General features: G+C 46.1%; 1 protein-coding gene across 4 annotated transcripts in view; it reads left to right on the top strand.

Moving 5' to 3' along the window:
• The window catches only part of LOC142918258 (uncharacterized), a 22,526-nt gene extending 2,198 nt beyond the window's left edge, over window positions 1-20,328 (top strand). Inside the window, exons 2-14 of one of the 4 annotated variants that reach the window (XM_076062396.1) lie at window positions 3,130-3,243; window positions 5,361-5,440; window positions 9,185-9,349; window positions 12,466-12,533; window positions 13,768-13,841; window positions 14,193-14,251; window positions 14,384-14,453; window positions 14,607-14,680; window positions 15,481-15,589; window positions 15,730-15,824; window positions 16,733-16,908; window positions 19,674-19,741; window positions 19,920-20,328. In XM_076062396.1, the coding sequence (XP_075918511.1) occupies window positions 3,183-3,243; window positions 5,361-5,440; window positions 9,185-9,349; window positions 12,466-12,533; window positions 13,768-13,841; window positions 14,193-14,251; window positions 14,384-14,453; window positions 14,607-14,680; window positions 15,481-15,589; window positions 15,730-15,824; window positions 16,733-16,908; window positions 19,674-19,741; window positions 19,920-20,128 (1,308 nt within the window). In that variant the 5' untranslated portion in view covers window positions 3,130-3,182 and the 3' untranslated portion in view covers window positions 20,129-20,328. Of the gene's footprint in view, window positions 1-3,129; window positions 4,012-5,360; window positions 5,441-9,184; window positions 9,350-12,465; window positions 12,534-13,767; window positions 13,842-14,192; window positions 14,252-14,383; window positions 14,454-14,606; window positions 14,681-14,750; window positions 14,825-15,480; window positions 15,590-15,729; window positions 15,825-16,732; window positions 16,909-19,673; window positions 19,742-19,919 lie in introns of those variants that run through there. The other 3 variants (XM_076062395.1, XM_076062397.1, XM_076062398.1) reach the window with 3 other exon arrangements.
• Window positions 20,329-20,743: the final 415 nt, after the last annotated feature.

The raw sequence follows: 20,743 nt of genomic DNA, 5'->3' as shown, positions 1-20,743 counted from the left end.
AATGTGTCTAGCTTAGTGGCCTAATCACCACACAGTGTTGTTGTTGTTGTTGAGTGATTCACTTGGGGCCTTGACAATGTGTCTAGCTTAGTGGTCTAATCACCACACCTTGTTGTTGTTGAGTGATTCACTTGGGGCCTTGACAATGTGTCTAGCTTAGTGGTCTAATCACCACACCGTGGTGTTGTTGTTGAGTGATTCACTTGGGGCCTTGACAATGTGTCTAGCTTAGTGGTCTAATCACCACACAGTGTTGTTGTTGTTGAGTGATCCACTTGGGGCCTTGACAATGTGTCTAGCTTAGTGGTCTAATCACCACACCGTGGTGTTGTTGTTGTTGAGTGATTCACTTGGGGCCTTGACAATGTGTCTAGCTTAGTGGTCTAATCACCACACCTTGTTGTTGTTGAGTGATTCACTTGGGGCCTTGACAATGTGTCTAGCTTAGTGGTCTAATCACCACACCGTGGTGTTGTTGTTGAGTGATTCACTTGGGGCCTTGACAATGTGTCTAGCTTAGTGGTCTAATCACCACACAGTGTTGTTGTTGTTGAGTGATCCACTTGGGGCCTTGACAATGTGTCTAGCTTAGTGGTCTAATCACCACACCGTGGTGTTGTTGTTGTTGAGTGATTCACTTGGGGCCTTGACAATGTGTCTAGCTTAGTGGTCTAATCACCACACCGTGTAGTTGTTGTTGAGTGATTCACTTGGGGCCTTGACAATGTGTCTAGCTTAGTGGTCTAATCACCACACCATGTTGTTGTTGAGTGATTCACTTGGGGCCTTGACAATGTGTCTAGCTTAGTGGTCTAATCACCACACCGTGTTGTTGAGTGATTCACTTGGGGCCTTGACAATGTGTCTAGCTTAGTGGTCTAATCACCACACAGTGTTGTTGTTGTTGAGTGATTCACTTGGGGCCTTGACAATGTGTCTAGCTTAGTGGTCTAATCACCACACCGTGTTGTTGTTGTTGTTGAGTGATTCACTTGGGGCCTTGACAATGTGTCTAGCTTAGTGGTCTAATCACCACACCGTGTAGTTGTTGTTGAGTGATTCACTTGGGGCCTTGACAATGTGTCTAGCTTAGTGGTCTAATCACCACACCATGTTGTTGTTGAGTGATTCACTTGTGGCCTTGACAATGTGTCTAGCTTAGTGGTCTAATCACCACACTGTGTTGTTGTTGTTGAGTGATTCACTTGGGGCCTTGACAATGTGTCTAGCTTAGTGGTCTAATCACCACACCATGGTGTTGTTGTTGTTGAGTGATTCACTTGGGGCCTTGACAATGTGTCTAGCTTAGTGGTCTAATCACCACACCGTGTTGTTTTGTTGTTGTTGAGTGATTCACTTGGGGCCTTGACAATGTGTCTAGCTTAGTGGTCTAATCACCACACCGTGGTGTTGTTGTTGTTGTTGAGTGATTCACTTGGGGCCTTGACAATGTGTCTAGCTTAGTGGTCTAATCACCAGACCGTGTTGTTGTTGTTGATTGATTCACTTGGGGCCTTGACAATGCGTCTAGCTTAGTGGTCTAATCACCACACCGTGGTGTTGTTGTTGTTGAGTGATTCACTTGGGGCCTTGACAATGTGTCTAGCTTAGTGGTCTAATCACCACACCGTGGTGTTGTTGTTGAGTGATTCACTTGGGGCCTTGACAATGTGTCTAGCTTAGTGGTCTAATCACCACACCGTGTTGTTGTTGTTGTTGAGTGATTCACTTCGGGCCTTCCAACACCGCCGGCGACGATTATCTCAACCGGTTCTGGGACTCCCCTAGGTCGACTCAGCCTCAAATGAGTAGCTGGTGTAGCGGTGTGTAGTAGTAAAACATCGCTAGCACTGGGGAGACAAAGGCGGCCGGGCGTGGTGCTGGCCACCCACCCCCCTCGTGTGCCACAGTGCCGGTAGCCTTCATAGCTGCTGCTCGCTAACAGCACTTGCCCCTACAGCCTGTTACAGGCTACACGGTGTGGGATCTTTGTGTTATTGTTTGGTGTAAACATGTCAACATGTTGTGAAATTCTATTCCCGTGGGCGTCGAGGGGATGGCCATACCCTGGGCACGCCAGGTGAAGGCAGTGGCAGCAAGTATTCAAATCGCCATCACTTTCCATCTCTTTGGGGGGGGTTTGAGTGTTTCCCCCTCGCACGCCACGTGGAGTTTTCTCCCGGTGCTGCGATTTCCTCCCACACGTGTATAATAACAATAATAAGCACAACTGTTATTACATCTTAAAATAAAATAAAAACTAAATGCAGGACACTTAAGAAAAAAAAAATTTCACTCGATGTGGCTCTTGGATCAATAGGCACGTGTCAGCTAATTATAGCATTGTGTGGTCACAATGATCAGGAGCACGGGGTAGGCCTTACGTTGAGGGAACTCCATTTGAAGAACTTTGATGTTAAGCTAGATTCATCTTCTTTGGTTCTTTCGGTAAAGTCACCACCACGTAGAATGAGAATGAAATAATAAATTAATAAAATAAAATAACACGATAAAATTCTCACGACGTTTCGGCCACAACACAAGTGGCCTTCATCAGGTGAAGGGACAGCGCTCGCTCCAGCGCTGTCCTCTAGACAGTCTCGTCCCTTCATCTGATGAAGGCCACTTGTGTTGTGGCCGAAACGTCGTGAGAATTTTATTGTGTTATTTTATTTTATCAATTTATTATTTTATTCTCTTTCTACGTGATGGTGACTTTACCGAAAGAACCAAAGAAGATGAATCCTTGCAGTCACGAAAGCTTTAAATCGACAAATGAATCTAGATTCTCATTGTCAGTGCAGCAAAGCACAAAATCAATACAGTAACACCATGAAAATACAATTACCGATTGACGTATTGGGAAACTTGTTGCATTCGTATTTTTGAAAAATGTAAAAATTGCAGCAACAACGCTGTTTGCCCCCACCTCCATTAACGCTACAGCGTAAACAGACGGGCGGTGGCAATTAAAAAAAAAATGATTCCCATTTAAACTTGTAAGTTGCTTTGCCGAGAGATCTCGCTGGTGCCATCTGGATTGCTCTGCAGCAGTGGCGCTGTCTTAATAAATTCCACATTTGTTTTTTTTTCTTGCGTGCACGTACACGGTGTCTGTGCGTCATGCAGGAAGACGGCTATCGGAGGAGTGTGCAAAGAATACAACATGGAGGGGAACGACAATGAAACCTTCGGCCGAAATTTGGGCAGCAGTTTTTCCACGCTCCCCGACTTCAAAATACGGTGCATCTTGGGCAGTGTTTCAGAGAATGAACGAGGTCACCGTCAATCTAGGCAGGTCCGGGAGCCATCGAGCCGTGGCCAGAGTCAGCTAGGGCAAGGTCGCGGTCAAACGGGGCCATTCCAGGTGATGTTGGGTCACGGGTGGTGTCAGATGGGACAAGGTGAAGGTCAATCTGGTGGGCAAATCCAGGGGCCATCGGTTCAAGGTTGGGGTAATAAAGGGCAGGGTCAGCCGGGGGAAGGCGACGGAGTGGCAATTCAAGGCCACAATCAGCCAGGGCAGGGGCCTTCGATTCAAGGTTGGGGTAATAAAGGGCAGGGTCAGCCGGGGGAAGGCGACGGAGTGGCAATTCAAGGCCACAATCAGCCAGGGCAGGGGCCATCGACTCAAGGTTGGGGTAATAAAGGGCAGGGTCAGCCGGAGGAAGGCGACGGAGTGGCAATTCAAGGCCACAATCAGCCAGGGCAGAGCCAATATCACGACGGGAAAAAAAAAACCCCAATTGGGCCGAGGTCAGACTCAGCCAAAACAGGGTCAGCGTCAACCCGAGCAGGGCCAGGGACTGTCAGGGCACGCCCATGGTCTGCTGGGGCAAGGCCGAGGTCAACCTAATCAGGGCCTGAGTCAGCCAAGGCAATCTCATTGTCCACTGGGCCAAGTCCAGGAGCCATTGGGTCACGCTTGGGGTCAACTTGGACAAGGTCAAGTGGGTCGTGGTGAAACTGGACAGGTTCAACAAGGTCAAGCACAGAGGACGCTATTGCAAGGTCAGTCAACTTGGTCATGGTCAAGTGACACCGCCAAGGTCAAGGTATTCGTTTCAGCTGTAGATCATGGCCCCGTGTATCGCCTGGCTCCAATCTGTAAACCAATCGCGCCGCTTATTTTACTTAAAACGATCTCAATCCTCCGATGTCCACATTGATCGCCGAGCACGAATTCCGCTTGCGCTTTTCAACCGGCGTTTGACGTCAGAAGTACGGTGCGACGCTCTGCTTAGTCATTGACGATAACGATGGTTAGGCAGCGCTTGCCCCAGGAACGCAAGAGGCGGTACGTCCGTCACGCCGCGATGAAAAGCGGCTCGGCCTAGGTGTGCGTGCCTAGGGCAGGTGGACCGCGTTGGCTAGGAGACGTTAACTACCTCGCCCGGTACGCAGGAGGTCGTGGGTTCGATCCCGACCCCTGACGCCTGTTGCTGTGTATTTGAAGTTTGCGTGTCTCTCTCTCATCATCATCATCACGGTGGCTAGGAGATGTTAACTACCTCGCCCGGTACGCAGGAGGGTCGTGGGTTCGATCCCGACCCTGACGCCTGTTGCTGTGTATTTGGAGTTTGCGTGTCTCTCTCTCATCATCATCATCATCACGGTGGCTAGGAGATGTTAACTACCTCGCCCGGTACGCAGGAGGGGCGTGGGTTCGATCCCGACCCCTGACGCCCGTGCGTTTGAAAGTTTGCGCGTTCTCCCCACGGCGGTGTTGATGTTGCTCCATGCCCTGCGTTGTTTCCCCGCGCATTTAGAAAAACGTGACGTTTAAGAGTAATGCGGCTGATATACATTGACACGTGGTGATGAACCACTTTGTTGAGCTTATCAACTGTGGCCAGGTCGCTTCTGAACAAGAGCTACGTATCCGAGCGGGCTCTTACGTGGTAAAATAACAAGTTTAGTTTCGTTTAGTTGATGGGTTCCTTTAATGCTGGCTTTTGTCTCCAAAGTTTTTTTGGGAAAAAACTTTTGGTCAGTTCGCCGATTTTTCTACAGGGCAAGCACTTTATATCAGAACGCAATTTTACTGAAGATTTATTCATATTTATGATGCTCATCATAACCTCTCATTGCCGACAGACACCCCGACTGAGCTGAGCACTAAACCTCAGTTGGAAAGTTCTAAAAAGCGATACGTGTGTCAACGTGTACCAATGTACATCTCGTGCGGTGCTATTATGAACGATGTACTTTAATACTCTTTGGTTCTATTGGGTAAAGTCACGTAGGTGAAAATAAACCCAATAGAACCAATAGAACCAAAGGGTATGGATCCTAGCAGTCACGAAAGCTTTAAATCTAGGATGTACTTTAACTTAATTGTGCGCAATTTTTGTTCGCAGCTCAAGCAAACATCACTGAGCAGCATCAACCTCGGCAGAGCACGCCACCGCCGCCGCCGCTGCCGCTTGATGGGCAAGAGGCAAGATGACTCGCTGATCACATTGAAACGTGTCCACAGATGTGCATCGTTATTTCACATTAATAATACGGTCATTCTAAGAAAATACCGATTCATCTAGTTTCATATTCTCGGTTCTTTCGGTAAAGTCACCACGTAGAAGGGAAACGATACAATAATAAAAATATAAAACAATAAAATTCTCGCGACGTTTCAAACATCTGAACAAGCTGCCAAATCGCTCTCCGTGGTACTGACGTTTAAAAAAAACTTTTTTCAAATTTTCTTGCTGTGGTTTTCACACCTGACGATGATCGCTGCTTGTGTTGCAGTCGAAACGTCGTGATAATTCAATTGTTTTATATTTTTATTATTTTATTGTTTCCCTTTCTACGTGGCGGTGACTTTACCGAAAGAACCGAGAATGTGAATCACTGCAGTCGTGAAAGCTTCAAGTGAAAATTTATTTAGTTTCACGAAGCTTGGGGCTGCTGCCACGGTGCGCAATGGTTCAGCACGCTGGACTTGCGGTCCACAAGGTCGTGATGTCCAGGCGTGCCAGGTTTAATAGGCACGTGTCTACAATGTCCCACCTCTGTCCACTCTGCAGTATATATTGGTACACCGCAGTTGAATGGCAGGCCGCATGTGGTGGGGTAAAGTGTGGGTACTACCATCACTTCCAAGACGTCTCCCCAGCGTGGAGGAGTTCAGCCCCTAGTGAGGGTTTCTCTACCAAGACGTCTTGAACAGCGTGGAAGAGTTCAGCCCCTAGTGAGGGTGTCTTTACCAAGACGTCTTGAACAGCGTGGAAGAGTTCAGCCCCTAGTGAGGGCTTCTCTACCAAGACATCTTGAACAGCGTGGAAGAGTTCAGTCTCTAGTGAGGGTTTCTCTACCAAGACATCTTGAACAGCGTGGAAGAGTTCAGCCCCTAGTGAGGGTTTCTCTTCCAAGACGTCTTGAACAGCGTGGAAGAGTTCAGCCCCTAGTGAGGGTTTCTCTTCCAAGACGTCTTGAACAGCGTGGAAGAGTTCAGCCCCTAGTGAGGGTTTCTCTTCCAAGATGTCTTGAACGGCGTGGAAGAGTTCAGCCCCTAGTGAGGGTTTCACTTCCAAGACGTCTTGAACAGCGTGGAAGAGTTCAGCCCCTAGTGAGGGTTTCTCTACCAAGACGTCTTGAACGGCGTGGAAGAGTTCAGCCCCTAGTGAGGGTTCCTCTACCAAGACGTCTTGAACAGCGTGGAAGAGTTCAGCCCCTAGTGAGGGTTTCTCTTCCTTTAAGACATCTTGAACAGCGTGGAAGAGTTCAGCCCCTAGTGAGGGTTTCTCTTCCAAGACGTCTTGAACAGCGTGGAAGAGTTCAGCCCCTTGTGAGAGTTTCTCTTCCAAGACGTCTTGAACAGCGTGGAAGAGTTCAGCCCCTAGTGAGGGTTTCTCTTCCAAGACGTCTTGAACAGCGTGGAAGAGTTCAGCCCCTAGTGAGGGTTCCTCTACCAAGACGTCTTGAACAGCGTGGAAGAGTTCAGCCCCTAGTGAGGGTTTCTCTACCAAGACGTCTTGAACATCGTGGAAGAGTTCAGCCCCTAGTGAGGGTTTCTCTTCCAAGACGTCTTGAACAGCGTGGAAGAGTTCAGCCCCTAGTGAGGGTTTCTCTTCCAAGATGTCTTGAACAGCGTGGAAGAGTTCAGCCCCTAGTGAAGGTTTCTCTACCAAGACGTCTTGAACAGCGTGGAAGAGTTCAGCCCCTAGTGAGGGTTCCTCTACCAAGACGTCTTGAACGGCGTGGAAGAGTTCAGCCCCTAGTGAGGGTTTCACTTCCAAGACGTCTTGAACAGCGTGGAAGAGTTCAGCCCCTAGTGAGGGTTTCTCTACCAAGACGTCTTGAACGGCGTGGAAGAGTTCAGCCCCTAGTGAGGGTTCCTCTACCAAGACGTCTTGAACAGCGTGGAAGAGTTCAGCCCCTAGTGAGGGTTTCTCTTCCAAGACGTCTTGAACAGCGTGGAAGAGTTCAGCCCCTAGTGAGGGTTTCTCTTCCAAGACGTCTTGAACAGCGTGGAAGAGTTTAGCCCTTAGTGAGGGTTTCTCTTCCACGACGTCTTGAACAGCGTGGAAGAGTTCAGCCCCTAGTGAGGGTTTCTCTACCAAGACGTCTTGAACAGCGTGGAAGAGTTCAGCCCCTAGTGAGGGTTCCTCTACCAAGACGTCTTGAACAGCGTGGAAGAGTTCAGCCCCTAGTGAGGGTTTCTCTACCAAAACGTCTTGAACAGCGTGGAAGAGTTCAGCCCCTAGTGAGGGTTTCTCTTCCAAGACGTCTTGAACAGCGTGGAAGAGTTCAGCCCCTAGTGAGGGTTTCTCTTCCAAGACGTCTCCCCAGCGTGGAAGAGTTCAGCCCCTAGTGAGGGTTTCTCTACCAAGACGTCTTGAACAGCGTGGAAGAGTTCAGCCCCTAGTGAGGGTTTCTCTTCCAAGACGTCTTGAACAGCGTGGAAGAGTTCAGCCCCTAGTGAGGGTTTCTCTACCAAGACGTCTTGAACAGCATGGAAGAGTTCAGCCCCTAGTGAGGGTTTCTCTAACCAAGACGTCTTGAACAGCGTGGAAGAGTTCAGCCCCTAGTGAGGGTTTCTCTTCCTTTAAGACGTCTTGAACAGTGTGGAAGAGTTCAGCCCCTAGTGAGGGTTTCTCTACGAAGACGTCTTGAACTGCGTGGAAGAGTTCAGCCCTTAGTGAGGGTTTCTCTTCCAAGACGTCTTGAACAGCGTGGAAGAGTTCAGCCCCTAGTGAGGGTTTCTCTACCAAGACGTCTTGAACAGCGTGGAAGAGTTCAGCCCCTAGTGAGGGTTTCACTTCCAAGACGTCTTGAACAGCGTGGAAGAGTTCAGCCCCTAGTGAGGGTTTCTCTACCAAGACGTCTCCCCAGCGTGGAAGAGTTCAGCCCCTAGGGAGGGTTTCTCTTCCAAGACGTCTTGAACAGCGTGGAAGAGTTCAGCCCCTAGTGAGGGTTTCTCTACCAAGACGTCTCCCCAGCGTGGAAGAGTTCAGCCCCTAGGGAGGGTTTCTCTTCCAAGACGTCTTGAACAGCGTGGAAGAGTTCAGCCCCTAGTGAGGGTTTCTCTACCAAGACGTCTCCCCAGCGTGGAAGAGTTCAGCCCCTAGTGAGGGTTTCTCTTCCAAGACGTCTTGAACAGCGTGGAAGAGTTCAGCCTCTACTGAGCGCCCTCTAGTGGAGGCCCTTTTGCCAGCAGTGATTACGATCAAACAATTTCAGATCTGCGCCTTAAACCTTTTTACGTTCACAGCACTTGGCAAAGACGTTTTAAGGGAAAGTTAATTTAAAAAATAAAAAAAAACGTGTATTTGTGCTTGTACATGACTTGATCGAGTTTTCGGTTGAAATGGAGTAATAATAATCAGTTCAACACGTAGGCTTTCATGACCAATTATATTCGTATAATAAATGTTTTTTGGGTTATATCGCGTAAAGTATGAATGTGTAAATGTTGTGGATTTACTCTCCGACACACCGGTGGGCCGAAGTAGTAATTCACTGACGCGTTTTGTTTACGTGACAAACCTCACTGGCTGGGTCGGGTGGTGGAGGGTAACGACACACACTTACGCGAGCCAACCCAAGAACGTTTATCGCGAATGATCGGTCATCGGGCAGCGGAAAATCTTGATGTGTTCACGACACTACGGCTTGGGAAGCTGCTGACACACGCTCCTCATGCCGTGTGTTGTGTTTGGTTGTTTTTTTTTCTTCGCAGAATAAAGATCACGTGTCAAGGACGTACAATTCTTTGCGCTGTGAAATGAACAAGTTGAACATGTGGAAGGTCAGAGTTCACTCTGAGCTCAGCAAAAAGGAGGAAGCTGTCAGAATGGCCCAGGAGACGGCCGACGCTCTGCAGAAATCAACTCGACAAACACAGGTGGGTAGCAGCAGCAGTAAGTGGTCTCATTTCTCTAAAGCAGTGCTTCTCAGTGTGGTCACTCACCCCCGGTATCTCCGGTGGTCCACCACGCTCCTCCGGGTGGTCCTCAGGGCTGTGAGTAACACAGGTGGGCAACAGCAGCAGCAGTAAGTGGTCTTATTTCTCTAAAGCAGTGCTTCTCACAGTGTGGTCACCCTCCCTCCCTCCCCCGTACCACCGGTGGTCCTCCATGCTCCTCCGGGTGGTTCGCGGGGTTGTGATGCAGGCTGATCCGGAGAGTAATTACAATGTACGTCATTATTATTATTAAATTAAACTCGTGATATTTAAAAATTAGGTGAGGAAAAACGACCTTAACCCTCGGGTCTAAATGCGCCCCCCCTAAAAAAAAACCTCGTAGCTGCGTTTAAAAAAATAAAGCGTTTGTATTCCCGTAATATGAGTGATTTAGTGTTACTGCTATTTAGAGAAACAAGCGAATGCATTTTGTCGCTAGGGGTGGCTGAGTTGGTTTGCGGGCCGACGACTTGTCGAGTTTCCGCGGTCATTCTCTTGGCCTTTAATCTTTGGTTACTTCGGTAAAGTCACGTGGTAGGTATAAAGATGATAAAATGTCCACGACGTTTCGATCGCAACACCTCAAGCGCTTTGTCCTAGGGCGGTAAAAAAAGTAATCCCTGAGGTGGAACTGCTGAACCAGCGAGAGAGTCCTGTCACAACAACAACAGCAGCAGCAGCAAGAGGTTTAATTTTTATTTTCGCCTGAGGACGACCGCTGCCTGTGGTGTCGCGATGGAAACGTCGTGATTTGATTTATTATTTTGTGTTGTATTTTTATACACGCTACGCGACTTTACTTGAATGAAAGCAAAGACTGTGGATTCCTGCGGTGACGAAAAACTTCAAATCTCTTAGTCTTATTAAATTTTTATTTAAATATTTCGTGACTGCAGGGATTCATATTCTTGGTTCTTTCGGTAAAGTCACCGCCACGTAGAAGGGAATCAATAAAATAATAAAAATTTAAAACGATCAAATTATCATGACGTTTCGACTGCAACGCAAGCGATCATCGTCAGGTGTGAAAACCACAGCAAGAAAACAATTTTCACCGCCGCTCTTTAAAAAAAAATTATTGCTGTGGTTTTCACACCTGATGATGATTGCTTGTGTTGCAGTCGAAACGTCGTGAGACTTTTATTGTTTGATATTTTTTATTATTTTATTGTTTCCCTTCTACGTGGTGGTGACTTTACCGAATGAACCAAAGATTATGGATTTCTGCAGTGACGTAAACTTCAAATCTCTTCTTCGTCTTCTTCTTGATTCTTTCGGTAAAGTCGCCACGTAGAAGGGAAAAAATAAAATAATAAAAATTTAAAACAATAAAATTCTCACGACGTTTCGACTGCAACGCAAGCGATCATCATCAGGTGTGAAAACCACCGCAAGAAAAAAATGTCACCGCCACTTTTTTAAAATTTTCTTGCTGTGGTTTTCACACCTGACGATGATTGCTTGTGTTGCCGTCGAAACGTCGTGAGAATTATATTGTTTTATATTTTTATTACTTTATTGTTTCCCTTCTACGTGGTGACTTTACCGAAAGAACCAAAAATAAATCTCTTAGTCTTGTCGACTAAAGCAGTGAAACGCTTTCATTCAATGTTGGTGTGAGTGGCTCCTCATTTCTCCAAACCCAAACATTTATTGTCAGCTAATCGGTAAACTTCATCAATCTTTTGACGTAGACACGTAGCCAATGATCAGGTTTGGTTTTCCTCAGTGCGCTGTGTGTATGTTGAACTTCTTTCACACCGTACGTAGCCAACCGTGCTGTGTGTGTATATTGAACATCTTTCACACCGTACGTAGCCAACCGTGCTACGTGTGTGTATGTTGAACATCTTTCACACCGTGCGTAGCCAACCATGCTACGTGTGTGTATGTTGAACTTCTTTCACACCGTACGTAGCCAACCGTGCTACGTGTGTGTATGTTGAACATCTTTCACACCGTACGTAGCCAACCGTGCTATGTGTGTGTATGTTGAACTTCTTTCACACCGTACGTAGCCAACCGTGCTATGTGTATGTGTGTATGTTGAACTTCTTTCACACCGTACGTAGCCAACCGTGCTATGTGTGTGTATGTTGAACATCTTTCACACCGTACGTAGCCAACCGTGCTACGTGTGTGTATGTTGAACTTCTTTCACACCGTACGTAGCCAACCGTGCTACGTGTGTGTGTATGTTGAACTTCTTTCACACCGTACGTAGCCAACCGTGCTATGTGTGTGTTGGTTGAACTTCTTTCACACCGTACGTAGCCACCTGTGCTATGTGTGTGTATGTTGAACTTCTTTCACACCGTACGTAGCCAACCGTGCTACGTGTGTGTATGTTGAACTTCTTTCACACCGTACGTAGCCAACCGTGCTATGTGTGTGTGTATGTTGAACATCTTTCACACCGTACGTAGCCAACCGTGCTACGTGTGTGTATGTGGAACATCTTTCACACCGTACGTAGCCAACCGTGCTGTGTGTGTGTTTGTTGAACTTCTTTCACACCGTACGTAGCCAACCGTGCTATGTGTGTGTATGTTGAACATCTTTCACACAGTACGTAGCCAACCGTGCTACGTGTGTGTATGTTGAACTTCTTTCACACCGTACGTAGCCAACCGTGCTCAATGGGAGATGCAGTGGCATCTCAAATAACGTTGCTACATTTGCATATTGTTTCAGACTCATTAATTTCGTCTGGTTATAATCACGATTAGGTTGTTTTTGTGGATTCCCCATAGTCATCATTATGATTGGTAATTGTGTCCACTCATCATTCGTCATTGTTAACTAAAATAGAGAAACACTTGGTTTGCCAAGACAATAATTTAAAGGTGCTTCTAATCTGTTTGTAGCTTCAACTGGACAGCAATAAGATTCGTGTCTGTGGTTCCTCAGCGATCGCTTTGTCTGCATGATTGACGATGCTTTATGAAACCCGAACGTCATTATCAGTGCTGTGTGTCAGATAACAATTATCAGACAACTGTGTTGAAGCGGTATGCGTCACCTCAGCGAAGTGTGTGTGTCGTGTTTCCTTTCAGCTTGAAAATGTACACCTCAGCGCGCAACTTCAAGACGTGATTGACATCAAAGGAGATTTAATGGAGAAGTAAGAAGTTATTCATTTCCCTCGAATTTCATCTTTGTCCTCTGTTTAGGTTCCTAAACTTACTGGAGAAACCCGAAGAGCAATGAAGCTCTTTTTTTTGTAACAAATGTCCGGTAGATTTCAGAGATGTCCGGTGGACTCAGGGGCGAGGAGCCAGGATTTTGACTTTGGGGGGGTTGCTGACTTCAACATTCTGAGATATCTCAGTGTGTTTGTGTTTTCCAATGGGCACCACAAATGTATAAAACTAATTATTGGATTTGAGCTGCGGAGTTTATTAATAGGTCGGAGCCGCCGACGTGGCCAGTAAGTTCGATAAGTTCGCAAGGCTGCCGCTCAAGCAGCCTGCAGGGCAGCACGCAAGGTGGCAGCCTGCAGGGCAGCACACAAGGTGGCAGCCTGCAGGGCAGCACGAGGTGACATCACAAGGTGACATCACAAGGTGGCAGCACAAGGTGGTAGCCTGCAGGGCAGCACAAGGTGACAGCCTGCAGGGCAGCACACAAGGTGGCAGCCTGCAGGGCAGCACAAGGTGGCAGCCTGCAGGGCAGCACGAGGTGGCAGCACACAAGGTGACATCACAAGGTGGCAGCTGGCAGGGCAGCAGCACAAGGTGGCAGTCTGCAGGGCAGCACAAGGTGACATCACAAGGTGGTAGCCTGCAGGGCAGCACACGGGGTGGTAGCCTGCAGGGCAGCACACAAGGTGGTAGCCTGCAGGGCAGCACACGAGGTGGCAGCCTGCAGGGCAGCACAAGGTGACAGCCTGCAGGGCAGCACACAAGGTGGCATCACAAGGTGGCAGCCTGCGGCATTTTGCAGCAGCCGGATATCCGGTTATCCCGATTGCCGACTTCCCCAAATTTTCAGGGGGGGGGGCTGACCCCCCCCATCCCCCCCTGTTGCTCCGCCCCTGAGTGGACTACTGGGTGGAGGTCAGAGGTCACGCCGGCAGAACAAACGAGCGACTTGTTGATGACACCAACATCCTCTCTGCATTTTCATTTTAAAAACTTTCGCGACTGCAGGAATTCACGTTCTTTGGTTCTTTCTGTAAAGTCACAGAAAACAACAAAATCACGGTGAGTTTTTATTTTGTTGTTTCCCTTCTACGTGACTTCACCGAAAGAACCAAGAATATCTTCATCTGCAATGCGCTTTGCCTTAAAATGGCGGATACGTTCCTACGAAGGTTTTCTGACCCGCCGTCCTTGCAATGTGCCCGTGTCCGTAAGGATCCGTGCCACCAGGCAGATGTGTGACGATCTGAAGGGCCAGTCCTCTTCAGTGCAACAAACATTAACCAGAGGTACATTCTCAACATTCGCCGACCATTGGACGTTGCCGGTGTTACACGTTTAGTGATTAAACTTGCTTGTCGTTGACTCACGTGGGTCACGTGCGTACGGTGATAATGGACGTTGACGGTGTAACACGTTTAGTGATTAAACTTGATTGTCGTTGACTCACGTGGGTCACATGCGTACGGTGATAATGACATTGACGGTGTAACACGTTTAGTGATTAAACTTGATTGTCGTTGACTCACGTGGGTCACGTGCGTACGGTGATAATGGACGTTGACGGTGTAACACGTTTAGTGATTAAACTTGCTTGTCGTTGACTCACGTGGGTCACGTCCGCACGGTGATAATGGCAGCTGAAACAGAACAAGAAGAAGTGGAAGCTGTTCATTCGTCGCTGAAAGCAGAACTGAAGGTAAAATGTGTGATGCTTTTTAAATTTTGTTTTCATTTAATTGTATTTCTTGAGAAACGTGTAACGGTATAAACGTACGCACGTGCACATTTAACATTAATGCTGGATCCCCGCTGTCATCCTCTCTTAAAGACGTTTGCGGTGACTTTCAGCGAATTGAATTTAAAGTCTCAAAATGACAAGAATATTGCGTTGGGCAAAGGTGAGTCTCGTGCCGGGTGACGCAATGCACGGCTGCTCAGTGATACGCAGAGCACTGTCGATGATGATCAATAACCGTTGTGGTTTTTACTGGATGAATATTGACGCGCTCAGCCACTTTGTCGAACGTGCGACGCGCGTGTGTCGTACGCAGTGGAAGCAGCCGTGGAAGCGACGGGGAGAGCGCGGTGGGACTTTGTAAACAAGTTGACGATTAAAGAAAGCCAGGTTCGCGCGAATTCATGAGCTCATCGCTTTTGCTCACATTTTAAATGCATGACGCGTGTGTCGTACGCAGTGGAAGCAGCTGTGGAAGAAATGGAAAGAGCGCGGTGGGACTTTGTAAACAAGTTGACGATTAAAGAAAGCCAGGTTCGGGCGAATCCACGAGCTGATCGCTTTTGCTCACATTTTAAATGCACGTTGGGATAAAAAAAAATTGGATTAAATGACCATGCATTACCTTTTACAAACCAGTGTGTATATATATAGCTCAAACCCCAAGGGTCTGTTATAATTCAGGCTCATTAATTTTTGTTGATTTCAAATGTAAGAAATGCAGCTCCTAAAGGCATGCCTGTCTCAATCATAAAATATCCTTTGAAGATCAAGATCACCTTCAAATAAAAACTGATATATTAATGTTCCTATCCCAAACTATTGCCTTTAACGCCTACTATTGCCATTGTGTACAGTGTTCATACATTGCTTTTACAATTTACAAACGTCTGTATAACAATATAATGCTTAAAATGTGAATTATTTCTACTTTAGAACGTATTCAGTGCCCTAAACGCATTTGTTCAACGAAATATATGGGATCTGCACATTTCGACCTCTTTGTCTTGATTTCTCAAGTTCATTTCAGTCTGGTAAACACAACTTATCTGACTTCAATGATGACTTTCAAACCAGAAAACTCGCCTTGCCCAGCAGTAGGTCATTTCATAGATCCGTGCGTAAAGTCGTATTATTATCTTTGTCGTTCAGTAGTTAGCAAACAGAGAGTTCCGTCTTTTCGCTCTTAGGCCAAAGAAATGTCCGAGCTGTTGGAGTTAAAAAATGAAGAGCTCAAAATGGCCTCGCAAAAGCTGCAAGATTCCATTGAAAGCTGCGCTCGACTCGAAGAAACAGAGCGTGAGAGCACACTTCAAGTTGCCCGCTTTTTATTGCCAACGAGCCCGGATGTGTTTGTGCGTGTGCGCGGTGGGCAAATGTCTGCACGTCCCGACCGTGAAAGTCGATCCCGATTTCATTTGTTTTGCGTGAATTAACAGGCAACTTTCAAGCACGGCTTGAGCAAATGCAGAAAGAAAGTGGTACCCTGAAACTCGAAGTAAATCGCCGTCGGGAAATTGAAAGCACGCTGCAGGTGACCTATCCGTTCATTTTTTTTATTTAAAGCTTTCGTGACTGCAGCGATTCATATTCTTAGCTCTTTCGGTAAAGTCACCACGTTGAAGGGAAACAAAATAATAAAATATATTTAAAACAATAAAAATTCTCACGACGTTTCGACCATAACACAAACGGTCGTCATCAGGTGTGTCGGTTTGCATTAATTAATTTATTTTTAAACGGTGTTTAAACGGTGTTTTAAAAATAAATACATTAATGCAAACCGACACACCTGATGATGACCGTTTGTGTTATGGTCGAAACGTCGTGAGAATTTTTATTGTTTTATATATATTTTATTATTTTTATTGTTTCCCTTCAACGTGACTTTACCGAAAGAGCTAAGAATATGTATCCGTTCATATTTATTACATCGCTAATATTGTCTGCATTCCTTAACTGGATATTTTTAACGGAATGGTTTTCTTTTTGATTTAAAGCTTTGGTCACTGCAGGGATTCATATTCTTGGTTCTTTCGGGTAAAGTCGCCACGTAGAAAGGAAACAATAAAATAATAAAAATATACAACAATAAAATTCTCACGACGTTTCGACGGCAACTCAAGCAATCATCATCAGGTGTGAACACCACAGCAAGAAACATTTTTCACCGCCACTTATTCCAAATGTTCTTGCTGTGGTTTTCACACCTGATGATGATTGCTTGTGTTGCCGTCGAAACGTCATGAGAATTTAATTGTTTGATATTTTAATCATTTTATAGTTTCCCTTCTACGTGGCGACTTTACCGAAAGAATCAAGAATAAGGAATGGTTTTCTCTTAGCCTTTTTGGAAAAGTCTCAAGCTTTTTTCACTGTATCTGAACAAATGCAGCGGGTCACCCGCCTCATCGATTTCATCATCGTACGGTCTGAATGCAGGCTGAGATGCAAAACGCGGAGAGAAGTTTTGCGGAGAAGGAGCGAGAGTTCACCGCAAGCACCGCGGGGCAGCGGCTGTCGTGCGACAAGCTGCAGCACGAACGTCGGGACCTGAACGTGATTGTGCAAAACCTGGAGAAGGCAAACGAAGAGTTGACAGCAGCAGCCAGCCAGAGGCAAGTGGTGAACTTTTACAACACGGAACGTGGCGCGTGCCGAGACATTAATCATCGATTTAAAGCGTTCGTGACTGCAAGGATTAATTGTATTAAATAATAAATTAATAAAATTAAATAACACGATAAAATTCTCACGACGTTTCGGCCACAACACAAGCGGCCTTCATCAGGTGAAGGGACGAGACTGCCTCAGCGCTCCAGCGCTGTCCTCCAGACATTCTCGTCCCTTCACCTGATGAAGGCCGCTTGTGTCGTGGCCCGAAATGTCGTGAGAATTTTATCGTGTCATTTTATCAATTTATTATTTTATTCTCAATCTACGTGATGGTGACTTTACCGAAAGAACCAAAGAAGATGTTAATTATCGTTGCGTCGCTATTGTCACGTACTACGCTGGTTGACGCAGGAAAGCACCACGGTGGTGTTCTTCACTCATTTTCAGAGGTGGCGGAGGGCGAGGGCGGGTCGGGGGGGGTGGGGCACGTCCGCCGATAAGACACGGTACAGTGTGAGGGCCGCCACACGTTTTAACACCGCTGGGTTTGACAGCAGCACACGAGGATGACGACGACGACGACGATGGGGAGGTGATTTCAGATCTGGGTATTGTCAGGGGCCGCACAAGAGGCCACCAGGGGCCGCTCGTGGCCCGCCGGCCTTGCAGTGAAGGACACTGCCCCGCAGTGTTCACGTTTAGAAGGGGGTCTGCAATTGTTTTGCAGTAGGGGGCGACAATTGCTTCGTGTTTCCCCCAATTAAGTTATTAGCGAGTTTTCAAGTTTGTGAATTTCAGACGTTGGGAGCTACTAAGGAGAAGGCGCTGCATTGCGTAGAACATCTCTGACTGTTGTGGTATCTGTAAAGCAAAACAAATACAGTACAGTTTAAATTTCCATTTAAAGCTTTCGTGACTGCAGGGATTCATATTCTTGGTTCTTTCGGTAAAGTCACCACCACGTAGAATGGAAATAAAATAATAAAAATAAAACATAAAATAAAATTCTCACGACGTTTCGGCCACAACACAAGTAGCCTTCCTCAGGTGAAGGAACAGAACTGTCGGGAAGACGGCGCTCGAGTGAACACTGCTAAGCTTGGCAGCGTCTTTTAAGCTGGGTGGGAGGAGCAGAGCCCCTTGACGAAGGAGTTTACATATCAACAGAAGGATTTAGCATTGAAGTAGCTAAGTTAATGTGTTGGATTAGCATGATGTTAATGTGAGGAATTAGCATGTAACTGGGAGATTAGCATGATGTTGATGTGAGGAATTAGCATGTAACTGGGAGATTAGCAGGATGTTAATGTGAGGAATTAGCATGTAACTGGGAGATTAGCATGATGTTGATGTGAGGAATTAGCATGTAACTGGGAGATTAGCAGAATGTTAACGTGAGGGATCAGCATGTGACTGGTCACGGAAGTAGCTATGTTAAAGTCCGAGTTTACATATCAACATAAGGATTTAGCATTGATGTAGCTGTGTTAATGTGTTGGATTAGCAGGATGTTAAAGTCAACAAATTAGAATGTAACTGGGAGATTAGCATGATGTTAGTGTGAGGGATCAGCATGTGACTGGTCACGGAAGTAGCTATGTTAAAGTCAGAGTTTACATATCAACAGAAGGATTTAGCATTGAAGTAGCTGTGTTAATGTGTTGGATTAGCAGGGTGTTAAAGTCCGAGTTTACATATCAACAGAATAATTTAGCATTGAAATAGCTGTGTTAATGTGTTGGATTAGCAGGATGTTAAAGGCAGAATGTTAGTGTGAGGGATTAGCATGCCGGTTTATTTTTTCCTTGTTTCAACGTTAGCACCACGGAAAGCGACGAGCTTTGTTCAGACGGACGAGTCCATCATTGTTCGGAACGGAGGAGGGGGGAGAGGGAGAAGCAGCCACGATGCGCTGGGTCTGCAATTATTTTGCAGTAGGGGGCGACAGTTGCTTCGTGTTTCCCCCAATTAAGTTATTAGCGAGTTTTCAAGTTTGTGAATTTCAGACGTTGGGAGCTACTAAGGAGAAGGCGCTGCATTGCGTAGAACATCTCTGACTGTTGTTGTATCTGTAAAGCAAAACAAATACAGTACAGTTTAAATTTTTATTTAAAGCTTTCGTGACTGCAGCGATTTATATTCTTGGTTCTTTCGGTAAAGTCACCACGTAGAAGGGAAACACTAAAATAATAAAAATATAAAACAATTAAATTCTCACGACGTTTCGACTGCAACGCAAGCAATCATCGTCAGGTGTGAAAACCACTGCAAGAAAATTTTCTTGATATGTGGTTTTCACACGTGAGAATTTTATCGTTTTATATTTTTATTATTTTATTGTTTCCCTTCTACGTGGTGACTTTACCGAAAGAACCAATAATAGAGTACAGTTTGTTTACCGATGCAGTTTTCTGCATCGTTTAATCTGGCTTCTGCCGCACATCACGAACACAACGTCCGCGTGACGATTATCCGAACCGGTCCCGGGCCTCCACTCAACTCGGCCTCAAATGAGTACCCTGGTGCGGTGTGTGAACATTGCCACTGGGGAGACAAAGGCGGCCGGGCGTGGTGCTGGCCACCCACCCCCTCGTGTACCGTGCCGGCCTTAACAATGATGCTCGCGAGCAGCACTTGACCCAACAGTCTGTTAAGGCTACACGGGGACGATTTTCGTCTTGCATTGATTGTGTGCTGTGTTGCGTATGACATTTTTTTTAACAATTAAATGAGGCAGATGTCTTGTTATGTTTTTTTTTTTTATCAGGCGCAGCGAAGAAGCTGAGATTCGTAGCAGGCTTGAAAGAAATATTCGTGAAAAAAATACAGAAATAGGTAGGCAACGTTTTGAGAGTGTCAGTGACCATTGCGAGTGTTAATTATTTATCGCACGTGTGACATTTGACCTCTATCAGGAGTGTACATTGTTAACGTCTGTTTAATATATTTTCATCGTTGTCCAACGTTTATTGGTAATCCTTAATTAATATTATCACTCGATTAATATTTTTAGGTAATTTGAAGATTGCAAGCGACAATAACGACATGAAACATCGCGAAACACTGGTGAGCACATTTCAATGTCGTCTATCGCAATATCAGCCAGAAGAGCGGACGACGTTCAACGTCGCGATTGTAGTTCACAAGTTCATTAGCCAAGTAAAGCCCAATGAGCCAAAAAAGCTCTTTGTCAATGGTGGCTCAGCAAATCATTCTATTTGAACAATTACACAGGTTCACATTTTTAAAATAAATCAATTAGATTGTACTATTTACATTCACATTTCAAACTTTTGTGATCTTAACAGTCGGTTTAGGTGAGGACAGAGATGACAGAGTGAAGGTGCTAAGAGACGATGCTAGATGGTTCCAAAGCTTTGTAGCAGCTACATTAAATGATTTCGATTTATCTTCCCACCCGCCCCACTTCTCTGAAATGGTTCAATTGCGTTGGGATTGTTTTCCGCCAGCGAAGTCACCTGCTTGAGCAAGCTATGCAGCGTTGCCGTATTGGGGCTCGCACTTTGTTACCCAAAAAAAAACACAATCGCTTTTCGATTTATAATAATAGGGTTTTTCCCCTTTTTTCTGGCAATAAAACTGAAACCTTTTTACGAGGATTCACGTCACTGCATTAACCACAATACCTGCAGTCAAAATGCAAACAAAAAACCTACTATGATAATATATATGTGGCATTGTCCTTGAAACTGATTGGTCCACACCAAGGGACGGCTTTCTTTTGAGCCTCGACCCAATTGGTGCTCGACAAGATGACGCCAAAAGGCGTACATTGTCTTTGAGCTGTGTGACGCCTTTTGGCGTGGACCAATCAGT

This window comes from Petromyzon marinus, unplaced genomic scaffold (genome assembly GCF_048934315.1).
Source record: "Petromyzon marinus isolate PM22_M1 ecotype Great Lakes invasive population unplaced genomic scaffold, UKy_Petmar_22M1.pri1.0 PM_G_Scaffold_59, whole genome shotgun sequence".
Classification (NCBI taxonomy): domain Eukaryota; kingdom Metazoa; phylum Chordata; class Hyperoartia; order Petromyzontiformes; family Petromyzontidae; genus Petromyzon; species Petromyzon marinus.
Note: the sequence above shows the minus strand (reverse complement) of the source record. Positions and strands in the feature narration are given on the sequence as shown.